Raw genomic sequence first — 22,945 nt, 5'->3', positions numbered from 1 at the left:
CTATTTAATATGTAAATCAAGAACATATTAACCTAAAGAAATCAAAAACATAATTAAATAACTAATTCAAAAACAAAGTTAACCGAAGAAAAAACCAAGTTTTTGTAAACATTTTAAGTTATCTTACATTAATAATTGCTCTTTTAACATGCAAAACAAAATTTTTGTCTTAGTTATTTGTTAAAAATGTGCATTATTTCTCACTTAAAGATATACTTGTGATTTATAAATTTACTTTTGCAAATTGCAATAATTGATACATAGTCTGAAAATTTGCTTGATGTGTTAGTGAGCATCTACATATATAATCATTTTTTAACTTTCATAAAATAATATTGTGTGTTAAGAGAAAAAAATAATGTAATATATAATAATAAATATCGTGTGTTTAGAAAAAAAAAATTGTATAATAAGTAATACTAAATGTGTGAAATATTCAGAGAATGTTTCCTTTCATTGTTTTATGATTTTTGATTATGTTTTTATGAATTTGAATTGGAAATTAAAGAATTCTTTTATATTAATAAAATAAAGAATCAGGTGAAATAGAATTATTAAATTATTTTGCTTTGAGTGTTGTTTTCAGTTTAAGTTATTTTTATTTTGTTCTTATCACTAGGGATGGCACTTTTACTTATTTTGATGTAAAAATGCTAATTACTTTTAAGCGTAAATTACTTTACATAACTCATATAAAAATATATAATTTACTTACATTTAAAAGTAATTCGTTTTTTTTTAACATAAATTTTAAAATGTGTAAAACTTAATTATTAAAGTTAAGTTTTTTTAAATGAGTAACTGCTACTTGGAAAAGTAATTTACTTTTACAAGTAAAAGTTGTTTGCATTTTTACTTTTACTTGTAAATGTAACTTACTTTTAATGGTAAATTGTTTAAAGTAAATTACTTTGAAAAGTAATTTTGGTTATAATTATATAAAAAATAATGAAACTTTGGCAGGAGGGGGGGGGGGGAGGAAAGGGCTTTCATGCATGTGTAAATCTTTCTAGTCACAACTCATGCATGTGTAAATCTTGACTAAGTCACTGTTCGTTAGAGCGCGCTTTTTTCTTTGTAATTGCTTTTTCAATTAAGTATTTTGTTATGGTTATATGATGCAATATTACATTTTTGGTATCCGCAAGGACATCGACTGCTAAAACAGTTTTTCAAAAAATTATAGGTCATTTAAACTGATATAATATATATGATTAAAGGAGTGTTTATCAGATATAATCTTTTATTGCATTTTATCATATATAATCTATTTGAAAAAAGATGGTAAGGAAAGCTGTTTAATCTTCTACTATAGGCTGTGGGCACACTAATAACCTCCTTTTTGTTGTGTTGGTGTTCAACCCACACAAGGATGATTAGAAAAATAAAATCTTATTCAATTAAAATAGTGCTTTAAAATAAACTTGTATTTTTTTCAAACATTGGTTTGATTTCACAAGATTATTGTTGCCTATCAGTTGTCCCGGAATCTTGCAATTGATTTTTCCTTACCTTTCAGACTAGATAGAGCTCTGAAACTTCTAGCATTTGTGTAAATTTAATAAAAATTCATCTTAAAATTGTTTTCAGAGCCAACTGGAGAACTCTACTTTTTTGAATTTTTTTTTTTTTTTTTTTGATTTTACTTGATCTTTCAGACTTTACTTTAATTTTACTTTATTTGACAGCATTTGTGTAGTCCTGATGAACAAGGGGGTTGTACCTTTATTTTTTTTCTTTATATATTTTTTATTATATTTTGTTTTTTTTTAAAGTTGGGATTTATAACTTTTTAGAAAGAAAGGTTTTGAGCAAAAAAGCTTTAAAAAGGCTTTTTTTTGATTTATTTGTTTTAGGGTCAAATCATTTTCTTTCGACCAATTTGAAGAAAACTTTGTGGGTCACCATCTGATTTTCCTGATTTTCACATATTGTTATGTGCATCATGTAGATAAGTTAAATTTGAAATTTCAGACTTCCAAGTACAACAGTTCAGAAATTATAGCCTTATAAACATGACACAGTGGGCCACCTCGATTTACAAATAGTCAAAACAGGCTACTTTAGAGCTGCATAACTTTTTTCTCACTTCCAACAAGTGTCTTGCTTTTTTTTAGAACTATTTTCTAGATAGTTCTCTCTTTAAAAAAGTTGTTTTTTATTAACTTGTGTTAAATTAGAAAAAAATTATAACCTCAGCTTAGGAAAAAATCCTAAAATTGCTAAAATATGCCAAAATGAAACTAACTGTAACATTATTCTATTCGTCCACGAGTCTTTAAAGAGAAGTTTTCTGATTAGCAACTACTGTCTGCAATAAATGGGCAAAATATAGGCACCTTGTTGCAGTTTAGAACTTAAATATATCTAAAAGCAAAATGTCCACTTGCCTAAAAAGTCCAATTTTTAGCCATTTTGAGATGCTTGTAAATTTTTTTAACACTTCGTTTTGATCTAAGATTAACAGCATATAAGACCATTAGACCCAACTATCTGAAAATGCAAACATTATAAACTTGTTAAATTCACACAAAAAATCCCAGCATTTTTAAATAACCCTATTTTTCAGTTATCAACGGTTAAATGTGTTACTAGAAACCAGTGCCCCTCTAATCTGCCAACTGGCCTATGTGAAGGGTGCAACTAATTATTAGTCATTTCTTAATAACAAGAAAGATATGGTTGGTGGTCCTCTCCTTGATCTGGTCTTTATAATAGATAGGGACACAAATAAAGGGGCTGTAACTTTTTAGAGACCTTCATTATGGTTCAAATGAAGGTCTCTTAATTAATTTAGATATCTAGATACCTAATATCTAAATATTTAAATTAATTTCAAAATGAAACTATTATTATTTCTTTAAATTCTATTTTATAATAGGTAATCAGTGGTCTGGACCCCCCCCCCCCCCACTGACTAAGAGTTCTAAACTGCAACAAGGTGGCTATATTTTGCCCATTTATTGCAGACAATAGTAGCTAATCAGGAAACTTCTCTTTAAAGACTTGTGGATGAATAGATTAATGGGTAATCCTGCAGTTAAGCGGCCTAAAATAATTTTATTTTTTCGCTTGTTGCGCTCTCGTCAGAGGATGCTTTTTAAACATTAGAAATATTAAGTGAAATAATAAAAAAAAAGATGCTACCCCATGCCAAACCCTTAGTCAATGTAGCAGCACTTCCTTGTAGCAACAGGCTATAAGATAGTCGATGTAGCAGCACTCCCTTGTAGCAACAGGCTATAAGATAGTCGATGTAGCAGCACTCCCTTGTAGCAGCAGGCTATAAGATAGTTGATGTATGTACTGAAACCAATAAATATTCCTTTTGTTTATATTAAAAAGTCACTACTTTGAACAAGTCTTCACACGAAAGCGCAACAAGTTAAAAAATAAAATTTTTTTAGGCCGCTTAACTGCAGGATTACCGAATAATGTTACAGTTAGTTTCATTTTGGCGTATTTTAGCAATTTTAGGATTTTTTCCAAAGTTGAGGTCATAATTTTTTTGAATAAAAGAAGCCAAAATACAAAACTTGGGATAAAGTTGCAGAATGCAAAGCCATTTCCAAAGCAAGAACAATAAACGAGACAGTCTTTTAAAAGAACTTTTAAATAACTGATGTAAATAACATCAAGATTAATTTAAAAAAAAAAATTGAAGTTAAAAAAGTAGAAGTAATTAAATTAAAAGAAATTTATAACTTTTCATAACCACGACAACCGCTTATTTTAATTTATTTAATATAGCGAATTTAGTAGGATGGTTCAAAAAAGCACACTTTTAAACTTAAAATTATTTGGTCGATTGTGAAGAAAAGTGTCTTGATTTTATTTTATCATACAGATAAAATAACATCAAGTTCTTTTTTTTTTCAGTAAATTTTTGATGCTTTTTTTTTTATAAATAACTTTAAATTTTTTAAAATATGAAGTAAAAAAGTTTACAAAAGTGTAAATCATAATATTTAAACAACTTCCAATCACATATTTAAAATCAGGCCTGTAGCAAGCTTTTTGTTTTTGTTTTGAGAATTTAACTTTATGTAACAACATGGAGCAAACTCCAAACATTTATATATGTTTATGTAAACATTTATATATGTTTATGTAAAGCTTTTCAAAAGTATTACGATAACCAGAGTCTGTTAACAATAAACCCCTGATTATGGATGATAAAGTGTTTTTCTGAAGTTTGAGTTTAATAAGTTTATTTTAGTTGATAATTATAGTTTTGTATTTTTTGGGAGTATATCTAAAAAATTATTATATATGTAGCTGAAATACCAAGTTCTCCTGTTTTAGTATGTTATTTTAGAAAAAGATAAATCTTTTTCTAAAATAACATACTAAAACAGAAGAAATATTGCATAAATGACAGAAATTTTGATTAATTTTATTTTTTTTAACATAGAAACAAAATTGTTTAAAAAAATATTATCCATGAAAATATAAATTAAACAAAAACAAGATTTAACTTTAAATTGATTTAAATACAAGTATTGCGTGGTATTATAGCATGTCAAAAGCAATTTTAGAAGTTTCATAATTTGAAATTGCAGAGATTCCTTTTATCATCAAACCAATTAGAATTACTTAATCAACAGCATCTTTAACTAATAGTATTATTAATAGTTACATACAAATGAGGTCTTTTAATGTGTTGTTAAAAACCATATTAAACCCATTTAAAGACTTTATGGTAACCAATAATATAATGATGTATACTTGCGTAAATTCTGAGATGTAATATAAATTTAATTATGAAAAACCAATGATTTTGGATAATAAATATACTTTTGGTAAATAAAACATACTTAAGTGCCAAACATAAGTATGTTCTTGTTTATGTCACATTAGAATGTTTAGGAAAATGTTGAAACAGCCACCTTATTCGGTTTGGGTGTAAACTTTATATAATCATAACCTTTGAATTTTGAATTTTAAAACCTATCGACTTAAATGTAATGTAAGAAAATAAAGAATAAAAATTACTCATTTGTTGTAACCATGAGCAAGATCTCATCTCGTTCTCGTTTCTCGTGAGAAATAGGACTTCTCGTGAGAAACGAGAAATAGAAAATTCTGACGAGAAGTAGAACGAGACTTAAATATTATATTATTTTCCAAATTAAAAATTATTATAATTTACAAAATGCTTAATAATTTGTTTTTTTAATTAATTAATATTGACTCCGTGATTTTAATTAGATTTTTTAATTAGATTTTTTAAAAAATCTAATTAAAAAATTTTAATTAGATTTTAAAATATTTTTAATTAGATTTTAAATACAAAAACTTTTTGTTATACAAGTTCTTATAGTTATATATATTTAAATATCTTATAATTTGTGTTTATCTTATATTTAATTGATATTGATTGTAAAACATAATTGAAATTAACGGGGCAAGATGATAAGACCATCGTCTTCTGCTTGCTCCAGTTAATTTATTATGTTAACAGTTTTGTAAAAAAAAAAAATTTATATTGACAAAAAGAGATTATATAATAATAATAACCATGGTCGAAATGCTTGAAACAAAGTCCAAATATGACAAAGACAATTCCTTTCAAAAACAGTTTGACTCTGCAATGCTGGATTACTTTTGCACTGATCTGGCATCCTTTTCAGCAGTCGAAGGAAGAGGTTTCAAGAAATTGTTTGACATTGCAAAACCTAAACTGAGCCTTCGTCACAGAACAACTTATTCAAGAAAGCTTTCAGTTCGGTCAACAGAAGTTCAAGCTGGAATGAAGAGCATAATAACGGAGATTACGCCAAATCTAAAAAGTGCTGCATTTACTTCTGACCTTTGGACTTCTAGAGCTCAGGACAACTATATCTCTTGGACTTTTCATGCTATTGACGAAAATTGGAGACTACATCACTGGACACCCCATCACTGGACACCCCATGTCCAACAGTTCCCAGGCAGACACACAGGTATCTTAATTGAAGGAAAGCTAGATTCTTTCTTAGAAGAACTAAATTTGCCTGCTGATTTGCCAATGTACTGCGTGAATGACCAGGCAAGAAACATGAAACTTGCAGTCAAATTGTCAAAGCGCCTTGACCAATACTTGTGCAACAATCATATTTTGCAATGTGCAGTTCGAGACTCATTTGGAATGACTGCTGGAATGGATGATGCGTTGCAAACATGCAAAGATTTGGCTTCTTGAACTTACCAGTCAACAGTTGCAGCTGAGTTGCTTGAATCAGAATCAGACACTCAAGGAATCAATTTTAGACAGTTACGCCAATTTGTTGACACAAGATGGAATAGTGAACTGGATTTCATGGTTTCTGTCTTACATCTAAAGAGTGCAATTATCAGCTTATGTGCAAATGAAGATATTTTTCTTCAAAGACCATCAGTGCATCACAGTGGAAATCAATCGAGGGAGCAGTAGAAATTTTGACACCACTTAAAGAAGATACAGAAATGTGGTCGGCTGAGTCTATTCCAACAATTACCACTGTCGCCGATTCTCTTTATTTAATCCATGACAAAATTGATCAATTTATTGAGACGGATAGAAAAAATGGCTACAGTGTCTTGTATGCAAAAAACTTGAAAAGATTTGAGAAAAGATTTCCTCTTTGTCACACTGGAAACTTATTGAGTGCTGCAGCAAACTACTTAAATCCTGCTTTAAAGGGACTTCACTTGAAGTTCTTCAAAAAATTTCAAACAACAAAAGAATGGTTAGCCTCACAGGTTAAGGATAATGTTGAGTGCCAACCTGTTGCCAGAGTCCTTTCAGCAGATTTGTCCTCTAATTCAAAACTGAAGCGCAAGTTAAACGTCAGACTTGAAACACAAGAGCCATTATCTGAACTGAATCCTATTTTGAGGATAAAGTGCCAGTATGAATATCTCCCTGATGCCAAAAAAGACTTTCTGGTTCTTGATTGGTGGAAATTGCATTCAAATACATTGCCAGAACTCTCTTCATTAGCTAGACAAATTTTAGCTATTCTAGCGAGTTCAACTAAATAAGAGAGATTTTTTAGCTCAGGTGGAAATGTCGTCCAATCATCCAGACACAACTTACACCCAGAAAAAGTAGAACAAATCATCTTAATCAGAGAAAACATTGTCTTGTTGGAAAAGTTTGGCAAAAAAATTCTGAATTAATATTTGAAAAAGTTGTTTACATTTGACAAATGTCATTTGTGTCTATTTGTCAAAACCATGTTTACATTTTTTTTTATTTACTTGGATTTTAATAAATTTGTTTTCAAAAATTGTTAAATTTCTCGTCTCGCCTCGTTCTCGGTCTCACGAGAAGTACTAACTTCTCGTCTCGGTTTGAAAAAACCTAGTCTCGCTCATGGTTAATTTGTCGCCCTCACGTTTAGGGTAGGGGTGGTTAATGTGTTAGGTTTTTTTTTTTCCAGGCTCCAATCACCACAAGTTTTATTTCTTAATCTATGTATAAATTATTGCTTAGCTAAAGCTTGGGTTATACATTTATTACACAGTGGCGTAGCAAAATTTTTTTGGCCAGTAGGCAAACGTGGGCAAGGTGCCCAATTTCTGTTTCTCTTCAACAATAACTTTTTTTTTTTTTTAAATTCTTTAAATATATCATAGGGCTCCAAACCTTTAACGGATCTAGGTTCAGTTGCTTGTGGGACCATAATTTTTGCTTATACTGGCCTTGGGGTAGCTAGGCCACTGATACTACTCATAGATAAAGATATTTACATGAAAAGTTGTAAATTTTTCATGCCCATATAAAAGTACCGTTATTGTTCAAACCATGCCCATATAAAAGTACCGTTATTGTTTAAACCAACTTTTAGAGTCAAAGGATATTCTTGAGCAGGTGGACTTTTTTTGTATCAAAGTGGCAGAAAATTTTTACAAAAATGAAGCGTCCTCTTAAAAAGTTTGGGGCTCCTTAATCTTCAGGGCATGATGTTATAGCCCCCATAATTCAGGACAGGTTTAAACTTTCTCTCCTTAGTTTTTAAATAATAAATACATTTACACAAAAATATTGTAAAAAAGAACTAACAATTATGCCAATTATTTTCCTTTCAAATAAACTACCCTTTCTGAGTCTTCCATGGGTATATGCCCCTTCTGCTAACTGTCTTGTTTCAGCTTTGTCTAAATTGCAGACCTTTCGAATGGCTGGCCAGAGAGTGAATATTTTTGAGATGGTTGGATTCAGAGAATGGTTGTTATAGCTAAAATTATTATGGACCGGAACTAGAGAGGGTTTTAGCCATAGGCAGAAACCTTTTATTGATATTTTCAAACTTTACAGGAAAGAAAGACCTAAAACCTCGCAAATCAAATGTTGCAGCAAACTAAATGTTAGTCCTAAAGTTTTACTTTTTTGCATTACTTTTGTACAAGGTCCTGTCATAGTTATTGTAAAATATAAGTAAATTTATTAACTTTATTTAAGTTACTTTCAATTTACTTTACAAATTATATAAAATGTAAGCTTATGTAATTTAAATTTTATTTTATATAATATATTTTTAATATAGGTTTGTTATTACTTTTAAAATAAAAAATTCCTACCTGAAAAAATTATTTTATTTGTAAATTTAATTTACATGTGGTAGCTTATTACTTTTTGTTATTTTATTTGTGTAATTTACTTACATATGCAAGTTACTTTTTAATATAATTTTTTTTTAATTAGTTACTTTTATAGGTGAATGTAAATTACAGTTTGAGGAACTTTTATATTATGTAATGTAATTTTCAAAAGTAATTAACTTTTATATGTAAAAGTAAACAGCTTTTTTATGTGACTAATTTTTTCATGTAAAGTAAAGTACTTTTCAATGTAATCTTCTTTTACATAACTTACTTTTGAAAGTAAAAAACTTACATTATTAAATAAAACTTTTACGGAAATGTAAATTTACATGAAATGTTTAAAATTACTTATGTAATTTACTTTTTGATAAAAATATAAAAATAAAAACTCGTGTAAGTAAAAAAAAAGTAAGTAAAAGAGCCATCCCTACTTATTACAAAACTTTACAGTTTTTAATGCTAAAACTTGTTAACTTGATTAATAATAAGATTAATTTTTTTTTATTATGGTTATTCCTTATTTTTAAGTTTAAAATGTTTTTTTAATTTATTATGGTTATTCCTTATTTCTAAGTAAAAATTCCTTATTTCAGTAAAAATATAAAAAATTTATTATAAATTTTTTGCCTAATAATAAGAACAAGATACACACAAGTTTTTAATTTAAGTTTTTAAATTTTTTTTTTGTGATATTTACATTTTTGTAATTATCACAAAAATAAAAATAAGTACATAGGGTAGGTGCTTATCTCTAAATAATTCAGTTAAAAAATGTATACTCAAATGTGCCTCAAAATAAAATAAAAACAAAGAATATAAAAATGAAGCAACTAAAAGAAGTTAAGTAATAAAAGCAGCCTAAAACAATTAAAACATATAAACATTTTTTATAAAAAAAACAAAAACTTCTTAGTATATATGATTTTTTTCAAAATGATTTTGAATTTAATTATTTAGGTTTTTTTTTGCTTTACATAAATTGTCAAGAATTATACATTAAGTGTCGTTTTTTATCATTTGCAGTATGTTTATGATATATGTGAAAATATATTTATGCTCAAATGCATAGAGATATATATTTGTCAAATTTTTTGCTAACCAAAATCCATATGTTTATATTTTTGCAAAACCAAGAAAAAATCGAGAGAAGATTAATAAAATAACTTATCACTGCCCTAACCCAAACCCTAAATCAATGTTGCAGTAACTTCTTTGCATGTTCTCTCTATATCAGTCAATGTATGTACTGAAGCCTATGATGCAAGGTTGCAGATCTAATGTGCTCTCATAGTTGTATATATATATATATATATTGACAACTATGATATATATATATATATATATTCAAAATATGTAAATATTTTGAATATATATATATATATATATATATATATCATAGTTGTCAATATGTAAATATTTTAAACAAAAAAAACCTTTTTAAAACCATTTTAATAATAAAAATAATAAATGTTTTGACTACCACTAGTCAGCTTCAGCTATATATAAATACTTAAAATTTTGCTTTAAAACCTGTAAAGGTGATAAAAAAAACCAATGCAAAATTTAATCTGTGTGCAAATTATAAATAATATAGTTACAAAATACAATAAAATCTATTTAAATTTTTTTATTAAGCTGTATTAAATAAATAATAGGAAGTAACAAAAGAATAAGTTAAAAAAGATACACAGCATATAAAGAAAGTAATATTTATACAGAAAATGTCATTTAGACATGGTTAATCTGTTTGTTTATCAGGTTCTAACTATTCTGGGCTATTTCATGTGAAAACATCCTTTTTTTTATATATAAAATGCAACCCTAATCCTTTTTTATAAAATGCAATTCTAACCCTTTTTTATAAAATGCAACTCGTCTCTGATTTTGCTGGTTTTGGTTTTTTTTCTGCGTGCAATGGAAAGCTGAAAATATGTACACTTACATATTTTAAAGCAAGGAATTCAATAAACAACAACTTAAAATATTTAAAAATAAACATAAAATTGTGATCTTTATCACAATTTTACTGGGGCGAGTTACAAAAATTTTTTTTTAGATATTATCCTGAATAGTTTTGTTAGAGTTGTTATTAAGAATTGGAAAATGGTCATTTCTTAATGAATCTTAAAATGAAAAAAATATATATAGTCAAAGTTACTTAAATTTATTACTTATAAAACAAGAATTATGAAAAAGCAAAGGAATCAGAAAAATGTAGTACTCTTAAGTGCTTAATACATGGTAGTTAGTATTTATTAGTTTTCATAAAATGTTTTACATCCACCCTGAGCATATTAAGACTTTTTATGAACAAGGAAACTGTATCTTTAAACAAAACAAAAAAATTATTTAGTTTTTTTTTTTTTAATTTTTGATACTGGTTTTGGTCTTAAAAATTAGAAATATAAACTCACTTATGGAAATAAAAGCAACAATTCCCACCCACCTGTTTATTACAACCCCCTTTCCTTCCCTATCTACCCCCATTTATTACATCTAGATAAAAATTACCACCCATCCTTTATTTCCACCCCATCTTGTGGGCTTGAGAAAAGTTTGTTAAAATTTTACGGGGGTGACTGCAATTATAAAAATGCAGATGTATAGGCTCAATTTTTTTAATCATAATGGATTGGATTGTGGTCTTTCCTGAAAAAGAAATAAAAAACATTGTCAAATGTGCATCATTAGTAGATAAACTTAATGAGTAAAATTAAAATCATAATCTGACTTTTTTATTTAATGTTTCTAAATATTTTATTAAATTTTTATTACTATACTAACCAAACTTTGACTTACTAAACTAATTTTAATGAATAGTAAACAGCTATTTTTTTATTGACCAATGGCCAACAATTGGTTGAGACATTTATTGGTAAAAATATCAATATTTAATAACCTTGTTTACCATCACTTTCTGCATTTTATTATTTATCACTTTCTATTTCTACATTGTATGTGCTACAACATGCTTTATATGATGAAGCATTTATTCTTTTATTTAATTTAGCATTTAATCATTTATAAAATTGAGCCTAAAAGTTAATTCATAGTCAGAATTATGTTCTGGCTATGAATATGAAGCAGATATAAACAATTGAGCTCTGTTTTTTTTTACCTAAAAATATTTTAAAGAAAACAGTTCTCATAGCAATAGGCAAGGGGGTTCCAGTTAGGCAACATACTGCAATAGTGGTAAGTGTTATTTGTAATTCAGGAGGTGATGTTTCTAGTTTTGTGCTATCTTTTTTAATTATACTTAGAGTTGTGGAGGAAGTTGTAACTAAAGAAGGAGAAATGATTATAAAATATACTGGTTACTTTTACTCAAAATTTAGCATAATAAACTTGTTAAACTCTTTCAATCAATAGACAAATCAAGTTTTTGTCCAGATGTAATAAATGAGGGGAGATAATAAAAGGAAAGGAAGGGGAGGGGGGAAAGGGTCTTAATAAACAGGAGAGTAGGAATTTTTATTTTTATTTCTATAAGTGGGTTTATATTTTCTAATTTTTAAGACCTAAACTGGTCTCAAAAATCTGAAAAGATTTACTAATTTTTTTTTTTTTTTTAGTTTTGATGTACAGTGCCTTTGTTCATAACTAGTAAAATTTTAATAAACAGTGGAAGGAAGTCTTAATAACCTCAGGGTAGATGGGAAATTTTTCCCAAAGTTAATAAACATCAACTCCTGTGTGTAAAGCACTTAAGAGTACCACTTTTTTTTTTCCTTTGGTTTTTCAAAATTCCTGTTCTATAAGTAACAAATTTAAGTAAATTTGACCATGTTTTTTTATCTGTTTAAGAAATGAACACTCTCCAATTCTTTGTAATAACTTTAACTAAACTGTTCAGGACAACATCTTAAAAAGTACAAAAAAACAAATCAAGCTACATCTGCATTTTTGTAATTAAACTCGCACTATTAACATTGCGATAAAGGTCAAAATTACAAATGTTTTGTTTATTTTTTAAACATTTCAGGTTATTTTATTGGATTCCTTGCCTCAAAATATGTAAGTGTTCATATTTTCAGCTTTCCATTGCACAAAGAACAGAAACAAAGACCAAAACCATTTTTTGGTATGGCAGATATTTGTTGGTTTAAGGCAAAGTTTAAATAGTTGTATCTTTGAAACCGTTTGTAACTAGATGATGAAATTTGGGGGATGTTCATAACTTATTAAAATTTTTGAGTGGTGTAAAAATAAACAAAGTTTGAGACTAAGGGTTGCATGTCCTGGATGTTTTCACATGAAATCAACTTTCTATAAACATTTTTTCTTAAAGTTTTAACTCAAACTTATTAGATGCTGAATCTAAAATGGAAAAAACTTATCATATAATTGCATAAAACTATTTTCATTAGCATGGAGATTATGAGACTATTTGTCCCTCCTGTAATGTTTAGAAATCCTCGTCTTGAGATTGTAAGTAGTTTCCTATTTATAACAGGAGTTACATTCTGCACATACAATCTTATAGACCACAATTGAACTCTATTGGAATAGGATTACAAAATTTATTTAAAAATTTATTTTCCTTCATTAAAGAAATTAGTCAAGTCTATCTCCATAAACATATTTGTATCATGTGATGAGACAAGCTTATATGCCAATGTTCCGCATTATAAAACCATTGAAATCGCAGTTAGTTCAAATATGTTCAATAAAAAAAAACATTAAAATTACTAAAAAAGATTTTTAAAAACATTTGATTTTGTTAACATATCTTATTTTTTAAAAACAAGCTTATTATCAAATTAATGGTGTAGCCATGGCCTCTCCAATTGCACCTACTCTTCCCAATTTGTTAATGAGTCATTTTGTATATGAATGGATTAAAAGTTATAATGGTGTAAAATTAGTTTTCTATAAATGATATGTTAATGACAATTGTGCTGCTTTCCAGTCAGAAAATGAGGCACATCATTTTCTTAATTATATGAATAGTACACAATTCTTTTACAATGGAAAAAGAAGTAAGTTCCAAAATATCATTCTTAGATATAGCTCTGCACAAAATAAACTATTCTCGGTCAACACTACCATTAATTTCACTTACCATTACACTAATTTTTATATAGTTTTACTAATTTTTATATAGTTTTACTCCATTTTCATACAAAGTTAGTATTATCAAATACTTAACATTAAATAGAATGTTTAATATAAGTAATTTAATCAATTTAAAAAGTTTAATCAATATGTGTAAGTTTGAGTTTCTATATGACATAAACAACCTCCTTAAATTATTTCAAAGAAACATGTATCCATCTTGGCTAATTTAAAAAAATAAAAATAACACAAACATTTCACCACAACCAAAAATCAAAGAACCTTTGTCTTTTTATACTATTATTTTTTGGAAAAATATCAGGTTTAACTAAAAAAAAGAAAGAATTAGTTCAATTGCTAAACAATATTGCTGTTCAGTAACTGTTAAATTATTTTACCTCATTAAATTTTGAAATTCTTTTTATCTTGGCTAATTTAATTACTATTGGTTGATAAGCGGATGACTTTGTTATGCCAAAACATGTATTGTTTTTATTAGTAGAATAAATTTTATATATATATATATATATATTATATATATATATATATATATATATATATATATATATAATCTTTTATAGCGTATTTAGATAAGCATTTGCTCACTAGTTTTGCTTATCTTTATAGCATATGGTGTTTTTATAAAAAGATAAAAAACACACACTATGAATGATGGAAGATTAGGGCCATTCTATATTAAAAAAACGGTGTGGCCTATTTTTTAGCGAAAAACTGTGCTTTTCCTAATATAGTGTGGATTTTGTGACATTTTCTGTAGCTCTAAACCTGCTGTTGTATATATATATATATATATATATATATATATATATATATATATAGATATATAGATATATATATATATATATATTTATATATATTATATATATTATATATATATATTTATATATATATTATATATATATATATATATATATATATATATATATATATATATATATATATATATATATATATATATATATAATATATATATATATATATATATATATATATATATATATATATATATATATATATATATATATATATATATATATATATAATATATATATATAAATGTAATATCTAAAAGAAATTTTGGCCTATTATTTCTGTTTTTTAATTTTAGATATTAGGTTTAAATATATATATATATATATATATATATATATATATATATATATATATATATATATATATATATATATATATATATATATATATATATATATATATATATATATATGTAATATCTAAAAGAAATTTTGGCCTATTATTTCTGTTTTTTAATTTTAGATATTAGGTTTAAATATATATATATATATATATATATATATATATATATATATATATATATATATATATATATATATATATATATATATATATATATATGTAATATCTAAAAGAAATTTTGGCCTATTATTTCTGTTTTTTAATTTTAGATATTAGGTTTAAACATTTCAAATGAGCAGATAAAGCAAATGGAAGAAAATGTTGAAAAAATTGATTATGAAATGGCTGCTAAAGAAGAAAGCTTATGTCGACATGATGTCATGGCTCATGTTCATACATTTGGATGTGCTGCACCATTGGCTGCACCAATAATACATTTAGGCAGTACTTCATGTTATGTTGGAGATAATGCTGTTAGTATTCTCCTCTAATAAACAGTTATTTTCGCCTCAATCAATACAGTACAGTAGATTGTATATAATTTTACAGTACAGTAGATTGACATGAGAAACATTTTCTAAGGAATCAAAACGTTTTTTATGTATAAAACTTTGTTGAAAGTTTTAATTTCTTTTTAAATTTTAATTTAATTAAAAAAATTTTATTTGAAAACAAGATACCCCCTGACTTAAATTGGGCAATTTTCAGGGCTATTTTATTTCCAATACTCTAATTATTCTCATTTGGCGTATGATATTACAGAATATAACAGAAAAGTGGGATTAACTGTCAAGATACTTCGTTAGATGTCAACTGATTATGTTAAATTTCCATCCCAGTGAAGCCTTTTTTGCTAATATTCCATTGACATATTTGCATAAAATGGTTTCTATTTATTTACTTGTTGCAGAATGTGACAAGTATCATCCCAAAACAACATTCAGCAATTAAGTCATACAAGTCATGCAATACTGATGGGTCAAACACATTCATAATACTGAAAATTTTAACACATACATCACAATTACAAAAATTTCATTTCTTAAATGGAAGCATACTACATTAATAGAGAACTCATTTCATTACACAAAGGTTTTTAACACTTTTAATATTAATATCTCATGTCAATCTAATGGAAAGGCCTCCTAAAAGTGGAAGTAAAAATGACTTCAACCTTAAAACTTCTAAAAATCAGCAGTAAAAGAAATTTTAAAAAATTTGAACTTTTCTTTACTTTTTAGGATTTAATAATGATTAAAGATGCATTCGATATTCTTTTGCCAAAGGTAAGCAAAGAAATTGTATGTGTGCATTATGCTATAATATAATACAAGAATATAATATGATAATATAATATAAGGATAGAAAGCTCTCCATATTTCTAGTTAAGATAACTTAACTTTAAAAAAGATAACAATGCTGCAAGTATTACATTTTAAGAAAGTGGTATAATGGCAGTCTGTAGTACAGCTTTTTAAGTTTGTTAATTGCATTTGCCTCTTCTCCAATTTGTTAAACTGTCAAATATGGCTTTACATAAATTGCTTTTAACAATTCTAATGAATACAAAATATATCCCACTTTAGCCAATAATAATAAAAATAACAATGTCTGGAGGCTTTTTTAATATAACTGGCATTATATGCAGTACAAGAATATTTGTTGTCAACATTAGATTTGAGCAGCTTTGGATTTTTTTTCGCAAAAGCTGTTTTGTAATTTACTTGTTTTTTTTTGCTGTTTTGTTGTTTACTAGTTTTGAATATAAATGTAATAATTATATCTTCACATTTTTTAAAAATAATTTTATTTTAGTTCAAGTGAAATTTGAGTAAAGTCAATCAAATAGAAGTTTATCTTATATTAAAATTATCATTGATATTTATAACAGTTGGATTAATTTTCTTATCAAAATGTAATTTGATTTTAGTATCAATATCATTGTGGGAATTGATTGTTTTTATAAAACTTATAGGACAGATTTTTAATGTCCTTATCAAATCTAAACCATATATTGTTAATTTTATGTTATATTTTTTATTTTATATGCACAATCAATCAAAAATATATATGGAACTAGTATTACTAAAGAGGGAACAAAACTAAAAAAATAGAAACAAGTAGAAGGCTTGTGTATGTTTATTTGTGATAAAAATGGAACCCAATAAACATATTAGCTGAAACTGGTGCTAGAGGAAAACCCATTGCAATCTAATTGATATTAATGTTTTCTGTTATAATAGTGTTTTCTGTTCAATAAGAAATGAGAATTGGATGTTGACATTTGAAGTAATTTTATTAAATAAGTTTTAAAAAAATATTTTGTTCCTTCATTAAAGTACAGATCCCTATTTATAATTTCTTTAAGTAAAATTTTTGTAAATTTTTGCTTTTAAATATCAAATAACAAATGAATAAATTTGTATATCAATTTTTTTAATCCTTTAACAAAAGAAAATCTATCCAAAGTGGAAAAATGTTTCAGTTTATAAGGAGACAATAAATCAGAAAGATGTTTAGCACATTTCATTTTCAATTGTTGAAAAATTGAGTTTGTGCATTATAGGTAGAGCATAAATTATACTGTTTGTGAACTAACAAGTTAAATTTTACTGTAAATGTAAAGCTCAATGCAAAAAGGTGCTATCTGATGCTAAGCTCCATTATTCCCAGTTCACTAAATCTTGCATCTTATCAGTGAAGTTAGGTTCTAGAGTCTTTTGTAAAATCTTCAACAGCGTCTTTAACAAAGGTTGACTCTTGAATCATATGGCCATACTTATCCTTCCATTCCAGTTGAAGAGGTTAACCTATTGTTAGACATTCAAATTACTTCAGCTTCTGTTGCTAAAGTCATATCTCAGTTAAACTATTTACAGCTTGTGTTCCAGACAGCATTCCTGTCACAGTCTTATCAGCATGCCAAACTTTATCGAAATCTAAAGATTTCAATAAAGTTTGGCATGCTGGTCTTCTTCATAAGCTTGCTTCATATAAAGTATCTAGAGAAGTTTCTGAGATGATCATATCTTTTCTTTCTAACCGCTTTATCAAAGTCATCTTCAAAGGCCAACACTCTTCTTTATTTCCAGTAACTTATGGGGTACCTCAAGGTTCTATCCTTGGTCCTGTTTTGTTTTTTAACTACATTACATTACATTAACAATACATGATCATCCTGATAACCTGACATCTAAGGTGGGTTTATTTTCTAAATACTCAAATTTATTCTCTTGTCTAAACACAAAGTTTTTTTTTTTCGATTGCTTTGAACATGTTGCCAATCAATGACTTGTAAATCTCAACTCTAACAAAACTCATTTATTTACTGCAAAAAATTATCGCAATAATGTCAACATTCCTTTATTGATGAACGGTTACCCTCTTACTCAATCCTTTCCTTTATGTCTTCTTGGATTATCATTCAAAACTGAACTCTCATGGAAACCATATATACAATCAATGGCTAAATTAGTATTTGCTAAGGCTGCTTCTCTTTATTGTGCTCACCATTATCTTACTCCTGATACCATTCATTACATCTACAAACTCTTTTTTACTCCAGTATGAAATACTGTTGTCATATTTATGCTAGTTCTTCTAATGATGTTGTAAACGCATTGTAAACATAGTTGGACCTGCTTTATCTGCCAAGTTTGGATTTTTTTCCCATCGTTGTAAAGTTGCATCTCTTTTTCTCTTTTCTACATATATTATTATGGTCACTGCTCAAGGAGCTATAATCTCTTGTTCCATCAACCAAAACTCATTCTTGCTTGACTCATCATTCAGCAGTCTCATTCTTTTATTGTATCTGTCCCTGCATGCTCTAAAAACTTTTATTTGTCTAGTTTTTTTTCCCACACTTTAACCCTTTAAAACTCTCTACCATATTCATGTTTTCCTGACTCATACAACCTATAACTTTTGACATCTGTCTTCAATCTTCTGTCAACCGTTTCCTTGCAAATACAAAAAATACAAAATATCAAGACAAAGGAAAAAATAAAACAATAAATACACACTGTGTATTTATATACCTTATTGTTTCTTAAATGAGAAAATTCACTTTTAACTTGAGGTTCAGAAACCTTGTTTTTAAGTTTAGTATTGAGAAATTGAGCAATGTCATTATACTGAACAAAAACATCTTTTTTATAAAAGTTGGAGCAAAATTAAGACCATTATTTAATAAATCCACTTTTTCATGTTTTGCCTCTCTTGGTGATTTCAGTTATTGAACACTTTGTTGAGCATATGTTTTTCAAATTCTGTGATTCCACTCTTTTGGTTTTGATTCATTTTGTATTTTGTATTGATAAAGTATGAACCATTCTATTAAGTACAAAGAGATTTAATGCTTATGATGCCCATTGTTGATTTATTGAAATTTACGCTAATTTTTTTCTAAAGTTAATGATTGGGTACAACTTACAGCATTAGTTTCATTAGCATTGAAGAAATTTTGGAAAACAAAATTTTTTCAATTTTTTCAATTTTTCAAACATTGAAAATTGTATTCCATTTTGAAAATTGTATTCCAAATTAACTCAAACAAAAACACAGTTTTTGTTTGAGTTAATTTGGAATACAATTTTCAATGTTTAAATGTATTAATGATGATGGCTTCACACTTAGTTACTTATCTTGCCCATTAGTTCATTTGTTTTGAGACAATTTGAATCACTTAAATCAATGATATAATCTTTCTTAACCACTGTATATAACATTACTATTAACAGTATTTCTTGATCATTATCTATTTTATTGTTCATTTTTATTTTTTGAAGTTATTATCACCTTTCTTGGTTCTTAGTCATTGTCATATTTCTTGGTTCTTAGTGATTGTCATCTTTAGTTTTTATGATCTACTAAATTTAAGCCTATTTTCTTGTTCATTTTCAGGGATTGTATTTTTCCGGATATTTCCAGAATTCCGGATATTTCTTACAGTTTTTAGTTTTTTTTGGAAGTTTTCTGTAAATACAAATTTAAATATATATTTTTGAAATATGTTTTTAAACTTTTTTTAGTTCATTTCGAATTTTAAAAAAATTGTGTAAGCCATTAGTTTAAAACTTAAATTTAGACAAATATGAAGGAAAGAAATTCCAGGTTTTTTTTGTAAAGTGTTTACGGGTTTTTTAAATGTGACCTAAATGATCTCTGCATTTTATTTTTTTATTTTTCGTTGTGCTTTTTATTTTCATGGTCATTTTATTCTATTGGTCATTTTATTTTCTTGGTTGTGTTATTTCCTTGGTAAATATCCTAGTTGCTTTAAATTTTTTAAATACAAAATTAATAACAACAAAAAAAATACATTTATTACTTTTTGTTTTTTAAATTTGATTAAATAGCGTATTTTTTTAAATATTGTGAAAATTAAATTTTTTTGAAAGCTTGCTCGATGCATTGATAGACTATCAAAGTTTGCAATGAAGTACAAAGACCTTCCCTGTTTAGGTTTTACACATTTGCAGTATGTTTTTATTAAGTTAAAGGTGTTTAATATTTTCATTTGTATTCTAAGTTTGTTATGCCTTTTCTAAGTTTGTTATGCCTTTTATGTAATAAATTTTTTTTTTCAAGGCCAGCTCAACTGACCACCGTAGGTAAACGAACCACTTTATGGATCAGTGATTTTTTAATGGATTTAGATGCATTGAGTAATTTAAGAAATAACCTTAAGTTTCTAAGTGTTAAAGGAACAACCGGAACACAGGCCAGCTTTTTGACTTTATTTGATGGTAACCATGAAAAGGTCTGAAAAGATTTAATTATTTTGGTTAAGTTTTTTTAGTTGGTAAATTTAAAAATATTTTTTTTTTATGTAATGGTTTTTTTAGGTTGAAGAGTTAGAGAGATTGGTGACTAAGTTAGCTGGATTTGACAAAACTTTTTCTGTTACTGGCCAAACATACCCTAGAAAAGTTGATTATAACATTCTATCAGCTCTTGGAGGTCTGGGAGCCAGTGTTCACAAAGTTGGTTTTCTTATAGTTATAGTTTATTATACTTTTTGTGTTAAATAAAATTATAATAATTATTAATATTTGTAACAGATGTGTACAGATTTGCGAATCCTTGCTAGTATGAAAGAAATAGAAGAACCATTTGAGAAAAATCAGGTTGGTTCAAGTGCTATGGCTTACAAAAGAAATCCAATGCGTAGTGAACGATGTTGTGGCTTAGCCAGGCATCTTATGACGCTTGTTTCAGATGCTCAAAATACAGCCTCAGTACAATGGCTTGAAAGAACTTTAGACGATAGCTCAAATAGGTACATATTAATTCTTTAATACTTAAAAAAAGTTGTCTAGCAACTGCTATAGGGTTGTTCATAAATCAAGTAAATCAGGAAATTCATTCAAAATTGGGGAGTTTCAAAATGTTACAGAAATATTGTCATAATTCTCTAAATTTTTCCAGTAAATATTTTTTAAAGATGCAATATTTGTTTGAAAAAAGTTTTTTTAATTAAACGGTTATTAACTAAAAGCTAATTTACAAAATATGTTCCGAGGTTAGGTTTGGAATGGGTGATCTTGCTTCAATGTTGTTCATTTAAAAGCTTAGAAGTTGCAAGTAACAGAAACTAAGAAAATTTTAAATTTTGAATTCTACAAATTAGGGTTACACAAATTGTTTTTTTTTTAAATTGTTACTAACTACCCTTGGTCAGTTTATGTATGTACCTTAATTATCTTTAAATGATTTATGTACTATAAAATCAGTATATGTCCCTTATTTATTGAATTTATCAAATACTTGTACTTGAAAGTTATAAAAAAAATTTTATTTAATATATTTAACTGAAGTCAATCAAAAACCAGGTTCTTTCGAAGTTAATTTATAAAATATGCTACAGCTTTGTTTTTAAACGCCATAAAGATATTTTATGTATTTTAAGAAAAAAACCAATTAAAAAAACTCTTTGTAAAATGGTTTTTGCAATTAAGAATGTTAATGAATTACTTCATGTTACTTTAAAAATATTTGTTCAATAGCGTTTATAGTCATCTAAATTTTTTTGGTAAAAACGTCAACTTTGATTTTTTTTGGTAAAAACTTCAACTTTTTTTTTTCCTCAAGGTGTTTTGTATAGTGTAAATAACAACTTGACAACCTAACAACGTGGCATCATTTTTGCTAAACTTTTATTTTGCAATAACAAAATGTTTTTACTTTAAGGCGAATATCTATTCCTGAGTCTTTCTTAACCGCTGACGTCATTTTAAATACTTTACAGAATATAAGTGAAGGTTTAGTTGTTTATCAAGGTGTCATTGAGAGGCATGTGGCTCAAGAACTTCCTTTTATGGCAACAGAAAATGTTATTATGGCAATGGTGAAAGCTGGAGGAAGCAGACAAGTAATTAACCTCTAACTAATTAGTTTAAATGTTTTTTATATTTGTTATTTAAAAAAATCTACAAATGTTTGAGCTATTATTTTTTACAAATTTTTTATTTTTAGGAGTGTCACGAAGAAATACGATTGTTGTCTCAGATAGCATCAAAAGAAGTTAAAGAATATGGACGTGAAAATAATCTAGTTGAGTTGATAAAAAAATCAAAATATTTTTCATTAATTCATGACGTGTTAGATCAGCTTATGGATCCTAAAACTTTTATAGGACGAGCTCCGGAACAGGTAATAAAAGCTGTTGTTTTTAATTGCAAAATATTTTTTTTTAAACTTTTTCTTTCTAATTTTCTAAAATATATGTATTAGGTTTTGAAATTCCTTGAAACAGACGTTTACCCTGCACTCTTACCATACACAAGTAAACTCGATGGAGTGGCGGAAGTTCGAATATGAACTATATTCAAATAAATAAATATTCATATATATATATATATATATATATATATATATATATATATATATATTATATATATATATATATTTATATTTATATATATATTCAATATACATTTTTGAAATATTTTAAATATTTAGAAAAAAAAACTTTTTTATAATTGTTTTTTAGTGCTTTTTGCAATGTTTTACTGATCTAAATAATTAAAACATTGTTTTTATGCAACACTTATTTTAAAAAAATTATAAATTAATTTTGGAACCACTGTTAAAAATCTAACCATCGACATCTTTTCATATCTCTATATTTAAAGTT

At 26.7% G+C, this 22,945-nt stretch overlaps 1 protein-coding gene across 1 annotated transcript in view; it reads left to right on the top strand.

Moving 5' to 3' along the window:
* LOC100212956 (adenylosuccinate lyase) overlaps positions 1-22,685 on the top strand; it is a 23,975-nt gene extending 1,290 nt beyond the window's left edge. The window contains exons 2-10 of the mRNA XM_065802297.1: positions 15,075-15,278; positions 16,047-16,091; positions 20,208-20,287; positions 20,398-20,569; positions 20,655-20,792; positions 20,871-21,088; positions 22,000-22,180; positions 22,285-22,461; positions 22,543-22,685. Coding sequence (XP_065658369.1) covers positions 15,075-15,278; positions 16,047-16,091; positions 20,208-20,287; positions 20,398-20,569; positions 20,655-20,792; positions 20,871-21,088; positions 22,000-22,180; positions 22,285-22,461; positions 22,543-22,629 — 1,302 coding nt within the window. The 3' untranslated portion in view covers positions 22,630-22,685. The remainder of the gene's footprint in view (positions 1-15,074; positions 15,279-16,046; positions 16,092-20,207; positions 20,288-20,397; positions 20,570-20,654; positions 20,793-20,870; positions 21,089-21,999; positions 22,181-22,284; positions 22,462-22,542) is intronic.
* Positions 22,686-22,945: the final 260 nt, after the last annotated feature.

This window comes from Hydra vulgaris, chromosome 08 (genome assembly GCF_038396675.1).
Source record: "Hydra vulgaris chromosome 08, alternate assembly HydraT2T_AEP".
NCBI lineage: Eukaryota > Metazoa > Cnidaria > Hydrozoa > Anthoathecata > Hydridae > Hydra > Hydra vulgaris.
This window is presented reverse-complemented; position numbering and strand designations above follow the sequence as displayed.